The sequence below is a fragment of the Schistocerca serialis genome, chromosome 6 (genome assembly GCF_023864345.2).
Source record: "Schistocerca serialis cubense isolate TAMUIC-IGC-003099 chromosome 6, iqSchSeri2.2, whole genome shotgun sequence".
In the NCBI taxonomy this organism is placed as follows: Eukaryota; Metazoa; Arthropoda; class Insecta; order Orthoptera; family Acrididae; genus Schistocerca; species Schistocerca serialis.
Genome location: NC_064643.1, coordinates 158,696,005 through 158,708,652, shown reverse-complemented (window position 1 = coordinate 158,708,652; position 12,648 = coordinate 158,696,005). Strand labels below are relative to the sequence as shown.

General features: G+C 44.2%; 1 protein-coding gene across 1 annotated transcript in view; it reads left to right on the top strand.

Annotated features, from left to right (window-relative positions):
* LOC126484712 (cytochrome P450 6k1-like) overlaps window positions 1–12,648 on the top strand; it is a 55,373-nt gene that overhangs the window by 19,334 nt on the left and 23,391 nt on the right. Inside the window, exon 3 of the mRNA XM_050108307.1 lies at window positions 11,705–11,967. Within this exon, the coding sequence (XP_049964264.1) occupies window positions 11,705–11,967 (263 nt within the window). The remainder of the gene's footprint in view (window positions 1–11,704; window positions 11,968–12,648) is intronic.

The following is a 12,648-nucleotide window of genomic DNA, read 5'->3' as shown; positions in this document are numbered from 1 at the left end:
GGGAGAGGGTTCATTGTAAATTCAACATTTGAAATATTAGTTCACTTTATTACACGGGTGATAAAAAGATTTTTCCCGACATGAGAGTGTCCTTTGCCACAGGAGGGCTTGATAACTTACAACTGTCATAACTATTAAAGCATCACTTGGTATAGTAATTAATAAACTGTTCTCTTGAAGTACAATGATCAACCTTTACAAAAGTACATTTCCATCAGAGACTCGAATAACTCTTCAGTCCTGCTCGATAATGTTGACTGCTGCAAGTAGGGCCACGAACTGGGCAGAACACTTTCATTCTCGGCTCTATATTGACCTCTGTGCAAGGGCACTGCTGTGCTGAGAGAGAGGGAGCGTCCTCGATAGCCTTTCTCATGTGTTATTGCCGATTGCAGCGAGACATCGCAAATGCGTGTGGTATCGATTTGTGTTGCCGACTTTGATGTGACGCCGGGAACTTTGGACGATAGCTCATACCGTACAGTTGCTCGTACAACTATTAATGTCACTTTAACAATCATCAATAGAGTAACTCTAGATTTACTGCAGTACAGGACAGGTTGTACTACTGCTTATGCTTTTAATAGATTCGTTTATAACATTTTAAATCAACACCACAATTATGTGGCTGTATTTGTGAATGGGTGTAAACAGGGAACTCCATTGTTTGCTCTTAGCTTTCTCTGAGCGTGTCCTCAAGATCCGCCTTCCTGCACCCTCCACTGTTTTCAGCGTGGAATTATGCGCGATCTTGCAGGTGCTGGAGCAGATGAGATGTGTCTAGAGTGCTAAATTCCTCAGCGCCCTTCACCCTCTGCAATGTTTGTACCAAGCAGATAAGACAGTCGACAATATTCAAAAACCCCTCCTCCAACTACAAAGGCTGGCGGAAGAGGTGTCTTTCTGCTGGGTTCCAGGGCACAAGGGTATTTCGATGAAATGAAAGGACGGATGGAGCAGCTTCTGACGGGTTTGAAGTGGCCCGCCACAAATTCCTCTCCTGTGCCTAGCTTATCATCTCTGAGAAGCACTTGTAGTGCATGTCCTCAATTATTTGGTAGATGTATTCCAATCTCGGTTTCCCGCTTCAGTTTTTACCGTCTACAGGTCCCTCCAGTATCATCGAAGTTATTCTGTGATGTCTTAACGGATGTCCTACCACCCTGTCCCTTTTTCTTGCCAAAGTTTTCAATCTATTTCTTTCTTCGCCGATTCTCTGTGGAACCTCCTCTTTCCTACCTTATCAGTCTACCTAATTTTCAACATTCCTCTGTAGCACCACATCTCAAATGCTTTCATTCATTTCTTTTCCGTTTTCCCACAGTCCATGTCTCACTACTATAGAATGCTGTGCTCCAAAATACGGTCTCAGGAAATTCTTCCTCATATTGAGGTCTAGCTTGTTACAAGCAGACTTTTCTTGGTGAGGAATGCCATTTTTGCCAGTTGGCTTTTTATGTACTCTTGCTCCATCCGTAGTGGGTTATTCTGCTGTCTAGGTAACAGAATTCCTTAACTTCGCCTACTTTGTGATCACGATTCCTGATGTTATGTTTCTCACTGTTCCCGTTTCTGCTACTTCTCGTTACTTTCGTCTTCCTTCGATTTATTCTAAATTCATATTATGTATTCATTAGACTGTCACTCCATTCAGCAGATCATGTAATTTTTCTTCACTTTCAGTTAGGATAACAATGTCATCAGCGAATCTTATCACTGATATCGTTTCACCTTTAATTTTAATTCCACTCTCGAAACTTCCTTATATTTCCTTCACTGCTGCTTCGGTGTATAGACTGAACAGCAGGGGTGAAATACTACATCCTTGTCTTACACACTTTTTAATCTGTGTACTTCGTCCTGGATATTCTACTCTTATTGTTATCTCTTGGCTCTTATACATATTGTATATTATCCATCTTACCCTATATCTTACCCCTATTTTTCTCAGAACTGCGAACATCTTGCACCATTTTACTTGTCGAACGCTTTCTCCTGGTGGACAGATCCATTGAACGTGTCTTTATTTTTCTTTAGTCTTGCTTTCATTATCAACCACAGTCAGAAAGGCTTCCCAGGTGCCTTTAGCATTCCTAAAGCTAAACCAACCGTCAGGTAACACACGCTAAGTTTTCTTTTCTATTCTTCTGTATATTATTCTTGTCAGCAGCTTGGATGCATGAGCTGTTAAGCTGATTGTGCGATAATTCTCACACTTTCTGGTTCTTAACACTCTTCGGGAGTGTGTGGATGATATTTTTGCAAAAGTCAATGGCCAGACTCATACATTCTACACACCAACATGAATAGGCGTTTTGTTGCCACTTCTGCCAATGATTTTAGAATTTCTGATGGGGAAATTATCGATCCCTTTTGGCTTATTCGATCATAAGTCTTCCAAAACTCCGTTAAATTCTAATACTGGATCATCCACCTCTTTCATCACATCAGGCAATTCTCCCTTCCCCCCACCCCCCTCTCCCAATAGATGTCGTCAATTTACTCATTCCAACAATCAGTTCTCACCTCTACATTAACCAGTGGAATTCACATTGCAATGATAATGTTGTCACTGTTGCTTTTAATTTCATCGAAGATTCTTTGCACTTTTCTATATGCTGAGTCAGTCCTTCTGACAATAATTTATTGTTCGATTTCTTCACGTTTCTCATGCGGCCGTTTCCCCTTAGCTTCCCTGCACTTCCTACTTATTTCATTTCTAGGTGACTTGCATTTCTGTATTCCAAAATTTCCCTGAACACCTTTGTCCTTTCTTCTTTCATCGATCAACTAAAGTTACACGTAGTTTCTTCGCAGTTACTTCTTTGTACCTATGTTTTTCTTTCCAACTCCTGTGACTGCCATTTTAAGAGATGTCAGTTCCTCTTCGTTTAAACGGCCTCCTGAGATGTTCATTATAGCAGTATCTATATCCTCTGAAAACTTCAAGCATATCTCTACATTCCTTAGTACTTTCATATCGCACTTTTTTACGATTCTTGCTGACTAATCTCTTAAACTTCAGCGTACTCCATCACTACTAAATTGTGATTTGAGTCTATATCTGCTCAAGGTACGCCTTACAATCCAGTATCTGATTTCAGAATCTCTGCCTGGCCATGATGTAATGTAGCTGAAATCTTCCTGTATCTCCTCGCCTTTTCCACGTGTATCTCCTGTTCTTGTGATTCTTGAACGGAGTATTCGTTATTACTAGCTGAAATTTATTGCAGAACTCAATTAGTCTTTCTCCTCTCTCATTTCTAGTATCAAGCCCATATTCTCCAGTAACCCTTCCTTCTACCCCTTCCACTGCAGCTGCATTCGAATAGCCCATGTCTACTGGATTTTCATTTCCCTTTATGTACTGCATCACCTATTTTCAGCATCCTTACATACTTTCGCTATCTCCTCATCTTCAGCTTGTAACATTGCCATACATACCTCAGCTATCGTTGTCGGTTTTGGTTTGCTGTCGATTCTGATCAGAACAACCCTATCATTGAACTGCTCACAGTAACTCATCTCTGTCCTACCTCCCTATTCACAAGAAACCCATTTTCTGATACTGTTGATACTACCAGATAGTCATCTCACCAGAAATACTTGTCCTCTTTCGATTTCACTTCCCTGACACTCACTATATCTACACTGAGCCTTAGCATTATCCTTTTCCGATTTTCTAGCTTTCCTACCACGTTCAAACTTCTGACATTAACGTTGACTTTACTCTTTCTCCCCCTTGGCAGTCCCCTCCCGGAGATCTATATGGGGGGGGGGGGGGGGTAGTCTGAAATTTTTTGCCAATGGAGAGATCATCATGACAGTTTTTCAGTTACAGGCCACATGTGTGGATACACATTATGTGTCTTTAATGCAACGGTTTCCATTGCCCCCTGCATGTTGTTGATCTTTCCTCATTCTTCCACCTTTAGGGGCAGTTTCCCACCGCAAGAGCAAGACAGCGTCCTGAACCTCAGCAGTGGTGATGATGTGAGAACAATATAATGGATTGAAGGTCTGAACGAAGTTTGTGTTAGGGAAGGCACTGGACTTTGGTAGTCCATCTAGCTGTGGTAGTCGCAACGCTAGAGTGGTGTAATGGCTCGAAGGTCTGCCTAGCAAGCAGCAGACCTGGGTTCAAGTCGTGGCTGTGCCACAGATTGTAATTCATTGCATCGGCTTCCATCCTTATCGAAGATAAAGGAAGATAACTTGGGAGATGTAGCGCACACTTCTTGGTGAGTATCTGCGGCTCGCACCCGGGACTGGGCTGTTACCGTTCTTGAAAAGGTTGTCATGAGTTTTCAGGCACGCTGAATGTTGGATAACTCTCACTGTGTGGCGGTCGGGGGGAGGGGGAGGATCGTAAATTACGTTGTGTAAGTAATTAGCAAACTGACGTCGGTAAAATGGCGTTAGCTCAAGAGCGGTGTGAGCGGCTACAACATGGTACCAAAAGTCGAACTTGGAGTGCACATCATCACCAGTATCCACTGCATGAGTTGCCATATATCGTGCATTGACGAACATATGAGACGATGCTCATCAGTATCCTCACTCTGACACATGACGGTCATTTAGTCAGTCCAGTACAGTGAAGTCGCTCGTTCGTCAGGTTTTTACCGTTCACGACGCGGTACCATACGGCTCGTGCATCCGCTGGAAGGAAAGGTACATGGATGTTCTTCAGCGCTCTTGTCCAATGAATAACTGGGCGGAGGCTCTCCAACATATTGCAGGGAGGGGAGGGGATGCATTGCGAAAACAATTTGTAAAACTGTTTCACCCATGGTGCGCTCGTGTTCGGAAGAGCATCGTGTATGCGGCTGTGTATGGGTGACGTGGAAGAGCTGTGCAACACCTTATCGTAGTAGTTAATTATAAAGCAGATCTCCTGGCTTTAGCATCGACGGGACCGAGTCCTTCTGCTGAAGTGGGGAGGGTGAAAGTGTCATAAGGGACCTTAAAGATGGTTCCTGCTGATATTATGTACCCAATGGCCACCTGAAATTGTCGCCCTAGGACCATTGGCAAAGAGAAGATTTGGGTAACGGGTTCTAGCTTCGGCACAACATTGGTGTTGCTGTAGGCCACTGGCTAGACTTTATTCAAGCTGCAGCGGCGATTCTGTTGGATGTGGGCTCATATTATCTGAAGCAAACGGCGGTAGGCCTACGCCGCCATACGATAGGTATTTCCAGTGAATGTGATACCCAGGTAATGGAATTTGCCCATTGTGAGGAACGACAGTGCCCCTTTGTCTTGGAGGCCACTACCAAAGTTCATAACCGCTGATTTGGCTACATTGAGGATGTTTCCAAAGGATCTTCCATACTGTCGGATCCATGCAATGGCGTATTGTATTTCTGTAGGTGAAAGTGCCAGGAGCAGGATGTCATCCACTTATGCCTGGCAATGGAAAGTATGGCTGTGTAGGCCCCTAGACCACAGATGCACTACTCAGTTAGTTACGGGCTATTGCCTCGCTGTTGAGGTGCAAGTGTGTGGAAGAGGGTGTGGAAGAGTGACTGGGAGTGAGAGACAAGAAGCTGCATCCGGTAGAGCCCACAACGTGGACACGGCATACCTCCTTCCAGCCACACAGGTGGGATGAGGTTTTCCTCACTCATCTTCCTATAGGACACAGCTCTCTAAGCGTGGCTTCTTGCTGTGTCGAGAGGACCCTTCAATGTACGGTGCTTGTGGCGTTCAGGTCACTGTACGACACTTTTTACAAGACTCTGTTTTATTTTCAGACCAGAAGAGAGGGGCAGATATGCCAACAGACCTGCCGTCTCTTTTAAGTGACAGTCAAACGAATCTGGTCAGAGATTTTATGTTTCCTAAACTTTTAGGGAGCTTTTTTTAAAGTGTTAAAATGGTGAATGGCTCACCCAAGTTTTCGTGTGGTCAGGTAGTAACTTTTCTCTAAGCTGTTATTTTATCTCTTCTCTCGTATTTTTTGTTTTACTTTCCGTTTTAACATCTTTAAGGTATTTTACAACTGGCTCACCATTGTTTTTCGTATGTGGTCAGCAAGTCACAGTTCTCTATACTGTTATTTTAGCTGCTCTGTCGTTTTACCTAGGTGCTTCAGTCCGGAACCATGCTGTTGCTACGGCGCAGGTTCGAATCAAGCCTCAGGCATGGATGTGTGTGATGTCCTTAATTAGTTTTAGGTAGTTCTAAGTCTAGGGGACTGATGACCTCAGATGTTAAGTCCAATAGTGTTTAGAGCCATTTGAACCATTTCGTTTTATCTGTGTTTTCATCCGAGGTACACCACCTTTCACCTTTTCTCCACTATATTACGGCATGTAAGATAGAGTGATTGTGTGGATCAACACAAATAAGGTGGGAGTGAGTGATTGAGTGTCGTTTTGTGGGTTTACAATTTTAGATATTTTCTTGACATTCGTTTCTTTTAATATTTTAAGGACGCTGATAATCTCGCCACTGAATGCCCTTGAACTTCAAACACACACATACATAAGCACACACATTAGCTTCACTGAAGAGTGATTTTGGAACTCCACCTCGCACAGAAATTCCATGCTTATGGAGCTCCTTCCGCATTTTTTTTTTTTTTTTGTGCTAACAGGGTTTGCAAGTGCGCCATTCAATTTTGTAGGGACTTTTGGAGATGTTGTCTTCTTATTTTTCGTGAAAATCCTTCTCACGGCCTTCCGTCATGTTCACTTAAACACATTTTATCCACGGTGTGATCTATCCGATGATGTAGTTCCTTTTCCTGTATGTGATTAAATCTTCAATATGATGCCTCTTGAAATACCAACCACTTCAGCCACCTGCGTTATGGAGGCACCGACCGTGCAAGCACGACAGATTAGAATTCTCTTAGCTCCAACATAATGCACCTACAACTACACAGAACATTGTTCAGGCCACGACTGACACGTGCAACATGTAGGGGACATTACAAATGTGCTGTTAGTGGTCAAATACAGCAATGAAACCTGTAGGCTTCGCTAGCATCTGCATTCATGTTAAATATTTTTTCGACTCGATTCGGACTTTGCGCTCGACGAGAGATTCGCGATACGCGCATGCTAAGTAAAGGGCCAAAGCTAGAGAGTAATTTCTGTAAAATCTAATTGGGATTCCATCCGCACCGGGCGATGTATTTGTTTTCAACTCTTTCAGTTGTTTCCCTGCCCTAGAGATGCCTATTTTTGTGACCTCCACACGAGAGTCTGTTCGACTATCAAACGATGGTATGTTTGTACGATCCTTCTTATGAACGATTTCTTTCTTTTTGTTATCTTCTACTGTTACACCAGATTGACCAATGGCTGACTGGGTAGAAGCCATCGATCAGCTTAGCCGTTTTACTTAGGACCAGAGTTTTCTTGAGTTCTCGGCTAAATCCTTTGCTGATGTATGACGGTGGTCGTTGTCGTATGCTTCGTCCATAGCTCTTTTTACCCACGCATACCTCTATTAACTATTGCCAGTCGTCATTCGCTCATTCTCTTTTGAACCGAGAGTGCAACGATACTCATTCCTAAACATTTTCCAAAGCTGTTGTTAAACCACGGTGGATTTTTCCGTCCTTAATCCACTTTCTCGGCATTGATCTCCAGAGCGCGATTTGCAAAACTGTTTAAACTTTGCCAATAATTTCTCCTCTACTTTCATGATATCAGTTCTAAATGGTCTCCATTCATTGTCTAAGACGGATGCTAGCAACTGCGTATCAGCTCCTTCTACCAAAAATACTCTCTTAACCATCTTGACTGATTTATTAACTTTAGTAACCATAGTCGCTATGATGACATCACGGTCATTAATCCCTGTCTCTTTACTGACACCGTCGATTATATCACGCCTTTTGAAGCTACAAGGTCTAAAATCCGCCAGGAAGTTTCAAGGTCTAAAATGTTTCCATTATGTGTGAGCTGTCGCTCTAACTATTCAAAACAGTTTTTGAAAAAAAATGTTGGAATGTATTTCGCAAGAATGCCTGTCCGCACCCTCTGTAATGAATCTGTAGACGTCCCAATCTATACTCGGTGGGTTAAAGTCATCCCCAACTAATACTGGATGATCTGGGTATTTCCGCGATACTGAGCACAGACATTCTTTGAATGATTCTAAAACGGCGTCATCAGATGGCCGGTAAAAACATCCAACATCTAACTTGGTTTCACCTAGATCTGTTACACGCATCCAAATAACTTCACTGTCACGCTCAAAATCCATCTCATTAGAGGCATTATTTTCTTAAATTGCAGTGAACACTCATCCTCCCATGCCATCTAATCTCTCTTTCCGATATACCTTCCATGACTCGTTAAAAATTTCAGAGCTTTCTATCTTGGGTTTCAGCCAACCCTTATTCCTGATAATAATTAGTGTCCGACACTGTGGGAATCAGTAAATTAGCTGACTTTCCACGAATACTTGGACAATTTACTGATAAAGTTTTGGCAGTTGCGTGTCTTTAACCTAAACCTGGTCAGATTTCGTTATCTGGATGTCCACTGGCGAGTGTTCATCAGAGTGCCTCAAATCACGGCCGAGCCTAAAAAACCCACATGTGCATTCCATAAGTACTCTACTACCCGAGCAGCTGCTTCCTCTATGTAGCACACCCCTGGTCTATCAACAGAAGCCTACAACTCTCCACCCAATAACGCAGGTCCAGAAAATCTACAGCCAAGACCGTTGAAGATTCAACGAAGACTTTTTTTTGGGACCCTCCACTCAGTTCCAAACCAAAAGACGCCAACAAACTCTGAGAACAACGCTGCGTGCACACCATGTGTGAGGCTAGCAGCCTTCACCACCTCTGCCAGCTGCCCATATGAACTGAGGGCGGCCTTAGAACCCAAGCAGCAGACCTCACTGGTACTGACATAAGCGTCCTGTACGCTTGATGGCCGCAGGGAGGACCTCGCATGCAACTCAGATGATGCCTCATGATAGACACACCGAGTGCACTCTGGCTTTCTTTTCGGCCTTGAATGTTTCTTACTTAAAAGGCTTCATAACGCACCTAACATTGGAGCTCCCAATAACTGGCAAACGCTTCACCCCGTGTGCCTGGAGAGACCCTGATGAAGGAGCCAGTCACAGGGTGAATGGGCGAGGCCAAATGGCCAGCCTCCATACTGACCCTCCACCTGGAGCAATGTGAGTGCATTACAACCCGCCACTCAGACTGCTGTGATGGCGGATCACCCCGTTGGGTCCACTAGGAGATGCCTCAATGGCAGAGCCTGTGAGCTAAATAAGAGACACCTGAAGTGTCCTATGTCATATGCCAGATGCTCCGCCACTGCTGCATCTCAGGAAGCAGCCTGAAGATGCCTGACCGTACCCAAAAGCTGCTTCAGCTGTTTACACACTATGGACAGCTCCTCCTGCATCCACACACAGCATGCGGGCGTCCTTTCCATCCCAGCACTACTAAGAAAACGCAGAAAGAGCTAAATACGTAACTTGATGTAGCAGACGAGTGTAGGAACCTGACTGGGCTGAAACAAACTGTTGCTGTCTCTTCAAAACAAACAAATGAATAACAACTGCGCCACAGGCAGCCGGAAGTTACAGTTTAAGTCTCTAGCTGTCTCCTGCTATACACCTGCAGACAGCAAGCAGCCTATTTAACTCTTTCTGTGTTTCCTTACCAGTTTAACTCTTAAGTTGCAAGCACGTCTTTTTTTTTATTTTGGGAGGTGCATATATACATGCACATATAAATGCATTTACATGTATGTATTTATGTGCATCTACATAAATACACACATGGATGTATGTATATGTGCTCTTTGAGGCAAAAAACGACGCATCATGAAGAAATTATCCAAATGGGATGGAAATTAGTAGATGTGATGCACATGTAGAGACAAACTTTGTGTCCTGCCTTACGGCAGGTCTTGTCGAGGGGGAAGTCTCGTCAGAGAGGTCCACTGCATTAGCGTCTAGGGAAGTAATTCCAGTGGTGGTTTCCCGTTGCCTTCCACTGATGATGATGAAATGATAATGATGGCAACACAACACCCAGTCCCTGAGTGGAGAAAATCTCCGACCAAACCGGGAATCGAACCCGGGCCCCTTGCCGTGACAGACCACCGTGCTGACCTCTCGGCTATCACGGGCAGACCATGTAGAGACAAACAAATAACTTCAGAAAAATTGGAAGATTTATTCTAGAGACAGGGCACACTGAGCAAGTCAATAACGCACTGGTCCGCCTCTGGCCCTTATGCAAGGAGCTGTTCAGCTTGGCACTGGTTTACAGGGTTTTTGGGTGTCCTCCTGATGGATATCGGGCCAAATTTTGTCCAATTGGTGCGTTCTACATCTACATCTACATTTATACTCCGCAAGCCACCCAACGGTGTGTGGCGGAGGGCACTTTACGTGCCACTGTCATTACCTCCCTTTCCTGTTCCAGTCGCGTATGGTTCGCGGGAAGAACGACTGTCTGAAAGCCTCCGTGCGCCCTCTAATCTCTCTAATTTTACATTCGTGATCTCCTTGGGAGGTATAAGTAGGGGGAAGCAATATATTCGATACCTCATCCAGAAACGCACCCTCTCGAAACCTGGCGAGCAAGCTACACCGCGACGCAGAGCGCCTCTCTTGCAGAGTCTGCCACTTGAGTTTGCTAAACATCTCCGTAACGCTATCACGGTTACCAAATAACCCTGTGACGAAACGCGCCGCTCTTCTTTGGATCTTCTCTATCTCCTCCGTCAAACCGATCTGGTACGGATCCCACACTGATGAGCAATACTCAAGTATAGGTCGAACGAGTGTTTTGTAAGCCACCTCCTTTGTTGATGGACTACATTTTCTAAGCACTCTCCCAATGAATCTCAACCTGGTACCCGCCTTACCAACAATTAATTTTATATGATCATTCCACTTCAAATCGTTCCGCACGCATACTCCCAGATATTTTACAGAATTAACTGCTACCAGTGTTTGTTCCGCTATCATATAATCATACAATAAAAGATCCTTCTTTCTATGTATTTGCAATACATTACATTTGTCTATGTTAAGGGTCAGTTGCCACTCCCTGCACCAAGTGCCTATCCGCTGCAGATCTTCCTGCATTTCGCTACAATTTTCTAATGCTGCAACTTCTCTGTATACTACAGCATCATCCGCGAAAAGCCGCATCGAACTTCCGACTGTCGAAACCCAGAGATGGCTGCAGAGCCTTGCCTATAATGCTCCAAACATTCTCAGTTGGGGAGAGATGGATGATTGAAGTTCCAGAACCATGGGTGGCCTGTGCAGCTAACCAACAACGAAACCGTGCTGCAGAGACAAGGCTGTTGGTAGTACCACCGGAACGTGATACCGCGATCACTGTCAGAGATACCTTCTCAGCCTTCAAGTGAATATACCTCCCTCAGAATGCATTTCCGGCCTTATACCTACATTACTTTTTTTTGTTCCTTGTATTCTCAGGGATTACCTCCTGCAGTTTGTCCCCTCTTAGCAAGATCAGTCTGTACATTGTTAACAGTACTGGTCCTATAACATTCTTCAGGGGTACTCCAGAAATAACCTTCAATACTGTTGATCTTGTACGTTCAGAATAAAGAATTAAGTTATTTCTTATAAAAAAATCTTGAATCCAGTCACAAAAACATGCAAGTTTGCTGAAACACTCTTCTCTGTTATGGACACTGACGAAGTGTATCTGTGTCTGTGACAGACGATCCAGGACTGCGGGCAAGAGATGGTGGACGTGATTGGGGAGATGGTGGACCGCGGGGAGTCGGTGGAGGTGCGCGAGCTGATAGCACGGTTCACCACTGACGCCATCTCCTCCGTCGCCTTCGGCCAGGAGTGCAACTGCCAGCGGAACCCGGAGCACGAGTTCCGGCAGTGGGGACGCAAGATCTTTGAGCCCACTTGGCAAGCAGCCATCTCTTTCGTTCTGAACTTCGTCAGCCCAACATTAATGGAGTATCTAAGGTGAGACCTGCAACGCTCCGTTCCACCAGAGGAATCTCTTTGATATGAGGAGCCTCAAGGCGCAATGGATAAGAGTCTGGTACCATGCTCCAGAGGGTACCTGCTCAAATCCTCACCCAGTTACGCAGATTTAGCTTTTCTGTAGTTTCTCTATATCCCTTACGGCAAACGTCAGAAAGATTCCTGTAGAAAGACACGTCTGAAATCGCTTCCCAATTCAAGCTTTTGTTTCGTCTGTAGTGTCTTGTTTGTCAATAGAACATTAAATCCTAATCGTCCTCTTTCAGAGTTTGGATGTGATGGACAACACCCTGCATGTCACAAACATGGCGCATCCCCATTGTGTTGCTGCCGAATTCACTTCTCAGGGTCTCAAAAGCAATGTTTTGAAGTTACGTCCATTCCACGACGTCTTCATGGACTATTAATGCTTCTATACACTTATCGTGGAGATACTGGACTTGCTAGAAAAAGTAAATTCTTATGGCCTTGCACAACTTCACTGTGTATCGCTGCCTACAGGGTGTTTTCATGACAGTGATCCAAAAATTCAAGAATGATGCCAAGAGCAAGTCTGCCAGTTTGAGATTCTAAAAACAGCCAAGCCGACAGTTATGAAGTCAAAAAGTGTTGTGGGATAACTCAGGCTGTGGAACATGAAAGCCTACAAATCTTTGATTG